The 4,096-nt window shown below is 41.3% G+C and overlaps 1 protein-coding gene across 1 annotated transcript in view; it reads right to left on the reverse strand.

The window, feature by feature from the left end:
• LOC101853163 (protein wntless homolog) overlaps positions 1-4,096 on the reverse strand; it is a 31,652-nt gene that overhangs the window by 2,773 nt on the left and 24,783 nt on the right. The window contains exons 12-13 of the mRNA XM_005098491.3: positions 3,791-3,944; positions 2,484-2,567 (exon numbers count right to left, since the gene is read on the reverse strand). Of these exons, the coding sequence (XP_005098548.1) occupies positions 2,484-2,567; positions 3,791-3,944 (238 nt within the window). The remainder of the gene's footprint in view (positions 1-2,483; positions 2,568-3,790; positions 3,945-4,096) is intronic.

The raw sequence follows: 4,096 nt of genomic DNA on the forward strand, positions 1-4,096 counted from the left end.
GGGGGGGAGAAAAAAATAAACAACAAAAAACAAAAATCTAACTAACTTAAAAAACATAAAGGAGCAGCAATACCCATGATCTGAAGTATACAAATAACAAATTCTTAATAATACTATCACACACAAAAAAAGAAAGTACATCAAATGTAGTCATATTCAAGAAATAATTAGCATTTTGCCCCCCATGGGACACCGATCCGGGACGATAAGAAGCCATCCCATTTCCCCACAGGACGCCGATTGGTGACAGTGTAATATAGAAACAAAAACTTTGTAAGAATGATCCCCCTTTAGACATGAGCGCCTGCTATTACTGCTAAGTTATAACTTTCTTTCAGAATGGTTTGTGTCGCCTTTGAACACAAAAAGGGAGATGAATGTGCTAGATCTTATGGTTTTAGTCCCAATTCTAATTCCTTATTTTGTGAAAATGTGATCGTCACTCTCAATTTTATCAATGCGCTGAAAATTTCATACTGATTGGGCTTAGGGTATTTTTGCCAAGACACAGGAAGAGTGCTGATGTACCCCTCCATCTGCATTCTAGTACATGGGTACAAAAGTATTGCGCTTTACGCGCTAGGTCGGTGGAAAGTGTTAAGCATGATTTAGCAAAATAAGCCCCATAATACTGGGTAAGCAGGATTTACCGTCCCGATCAAAGGCTATGCGTTTTTACTTTACTTGTGACATTCGAACAAGACTTGCACCCAGGCCTTTCTGTTAGCTGTCTCAATTAGCACTACAAAACCAAACTTTCAACTCTTTACAAAGGCCTATTTTCTTCTTTATCACAAATGTATTATATTCAGTTCTGAGAGTTGCAATGCAAACAAACAAATTCAGAGCAGAGCGCAATATTTTGATATTTTAAAAAAGGAAAACTGTTCCGTTATCATCATCCTCTTGCAACCAGGCCAAATAGCTTGTTCCGGGCACAGGTGAAGCATAGCCTCTATTTCAAATGAGTGTAGACCAAATGTCACAATGAGGGCCAATGAGGGCCAATGTGGGATGCACTCATGTCTTCAGGATCTGGAACATATAGCTCACTTACGACTGGGCCCTTTCACCAGTCACAAGCGTTGCAGACTGGCGTTTTGGGGGGTATTTCAATAAATCACCACAACTCTCAGAGTTACCCTATTGTAATTATTTTTTGACACAGTAAAGTAACATTCGAGCTTAATATAATACAAAAAACTAAAGTTGTCTAAGTCTAATACTTAAATTTGTATGATTTTTTAAAAATTGGCATAATTTGATTTTCCGAAAAATTTCCAAAGACGTGACAAGTAGAATGAAATTCACTACAACAACAAAAATAAAAGTTCAAAGTGTTCTGGTTTGATTTGTATACATGTGCGAGTGTTTGGTGAAAATATAATAATAATAATAGATAGCATTTGTATAGCGCATATCCCCGCTTAGCAGCAGGCTCTATGCGCTTTACACTATATTATTACCCCAGCAGACCATAGAACACTCCGAAACATTCTCAGCTTCCCGGGAAGCATACAGTGCGAGCAGCCGATTAAGCGCTCAAACACTAACAAACTGACAAGATCTTTCGCTGTCTATAGCCGGGTACCCATTCCCACCTGGGTGAAGTGAGGAAAATTCGTGTAAAGTGCCTTTCCCAAGGACACAACGTCGGGCCCCTGACGGGATTCGAACCCACGACCTTACGGTTGCGAGTCCGAGAGCCTAACCACTAGGCCACCGACGCCACAATAAAAGCTAGTCTGTGCATTGATTCAGACCCATACACTGAATTACATGAGACAGATGTACGGCACGACGTTGTGATTTCGTTGCACGAAAAACAACACCGGTACTAGTGCTAGATCTAGCCCTAGAACTACGACTCGGGCTCGGGCCGTGTTCAGGTACATATCCAGGATCCTAACTATTAGACTCATCATATTCTGAGACACTAGAACTAGTTAAACGTACAGAAGTATAGAAAACGGCAAAATTATGTGATTCTTGTTCATGCGACTTCTTCGACCGTTACTACGACGCAACTGTCGGATTATTATCAGCTGTATAGAAAAAAACAAAGCCCGAGTTCCGGTCTGTTCAACCCCAGTTGGGGTCACTGTCCTTCACCTTCAATAACTTAAAAACTACTGGCCCCAGAGATACGAAACGAAGTCTAAGTAGCTCAGGCTTGGCCAAACAAGGGTACGAGGCGGGTCTCGCGATCCGTGCGTGATTTGTATGTTTGTAGTATAAGGTTTTACGGCGCTCGCAACTGCTAAGGTCATATGAGCGCGCCGTGATTTGTAGAGCGAAAAAAAAAATTCCAAAGTTGGTCACGCAGGGCTTGTGAGACCCGTCGCCAGCGTCGCGGCGGGGGTCACGCAACTGTCGTGTGAGCCGGTGAGCCGTCTGAAGTGAGTTAAAGGCAGACCGAGATCAGTCTAATACAGGACAGCGTGGGGGAACTATACTTTACTTTTACATTGTCCTGTACTCACCAGTATCAGCAGCATACTTCTTGTGCGACGGAGCGTACAGACACAGCAGGGAGATCACATACACATTCCACATGCCATATGTTCCTGAAAAGAAGTTTACAAACAAAAGAGTTTACACATTAGGGTACAAATGGCTCGACAGACTTTCTCCAGTATATCGTCAGCCAGCTGTCAAACTGTACTAAGCCCAAAGTTGTTTAATTTGTTTTTCATTGCAGTTCCATAACCTGTGGTATCGGTTGCAAGTGCTTATGAAATATATTGTCAAAATTAAAACTCTAAATGTTGAAAAAAAAACAAGAAAAAAAAACCAACATAATGTAGGTACAATTGTTTTAAAAGAACAAAAAGTGTTTAACGAAGAAAAAAAATTAGATAAAAATTGCCCATCGGATGGAAAAATACAGATTTCTTTGATTTCTCTATTTTGACTAGCTCCTGATTTCACCACGTTAACACATTTTAGTAAATATCTCAGTCCTGCAGCTGAGATGTTTTTCACACAGCCCGCTTCACCCTCACTCGCAAGCTGAAAACAGACTGCCTCTTGGAAGATCTAGAATGTGCCCATTGGCCATGAAATAGTTCACAACCTTAAATAAAAGCAGCATGGTGAAATGGTGTAATTTTTTCCCCCCACAAGGGATGTCATGAACTTCCTGCTAGCATGTGGTGCCAAAAGAAAATCCGTCCTGACTACACCTTCACATGGGACCACAGAGCATAAATGAATCTGAAACACCAAGAGGAATATAAGCCTCCTGCAACACCTATCATAACTGGGAGGAAGAACAATGTGAAGCCCACAAAAAAGGGTAAGAAACTTTTACAAAAAACAGAGCCCCCAACTGGCAACTGGTAACTGTGTTTGTTTAATTCTAATTAAACACTGGTTTGCAAATGCTTTCAGTTGCGCTTTAATGCTGGTTAATGTTGTGAACATTACAGTCAATACCATTGCAACATTAATTTCCCACAAAGGAAAAATATAAGTGGTCTTGAAAGAAAGAAAAAAAATTACAAACATGATGAACTTTGATAACACTTGTGACTGTCCACATCTCCCCCCCTCCCTCCTCCCTTCCCAAAGTATGAGAACTGAAGCAAGACAGTCGATATGGTTTGCCACTAATATTTCGGCTCAGATGCTCTTAGAAAGACCTTAGAAGTTATCCACACCATCTCCTGTCACTCATATTATGTTCAACTTCTGAAAGTAAGTCATACTTGGCCAACAAGTGCCTCTTTTGCCCTCTCACTCTGACGTGAGAGCAAGATATTCAAACCTTTTCTGTCCATTCACTTACCAGTGAGGAAAGCACTGGTGTACTCCAGGCTGAGGTCCTCGTCCCCCCACTTCCACTGGCCCTCGCTGACCTGACCGATGATGAAGGAGATGACCGTCAGAGCTGCACAGAGCAAGGTGACCAGCATCAGGAACTTGAACCGGTAGATAAGACCCTGCACGCACCAGGAAAATATTTGTTCGTTTAGTTTTAGTAAGAGTTTTACAGCCCTTACAACACAATTAGGTCATATAAAAGCCAAAGATTAGAGGTGTTACAAGAGAGTAACAAACACAAAATATGAAAGAGGAGAGATAAGGACGATAT

Source organism: Aplysia californica, unplaced genomic scaffold (genome assembly GCF_000002075.1).
Source record: "Aplysia californica isolate F4 #8 unplaced genomic scaffold, AplCal3.0 scaffold00184, whole genome shotgun sequence".
Classification (NCBI taxonomy): domain Eukaryota; kingdom Metazoa; phylum Mollusca; class Gastropoda; order Aplysiida; family Aplysiidae; genus Aplysia; species Aplysia californica.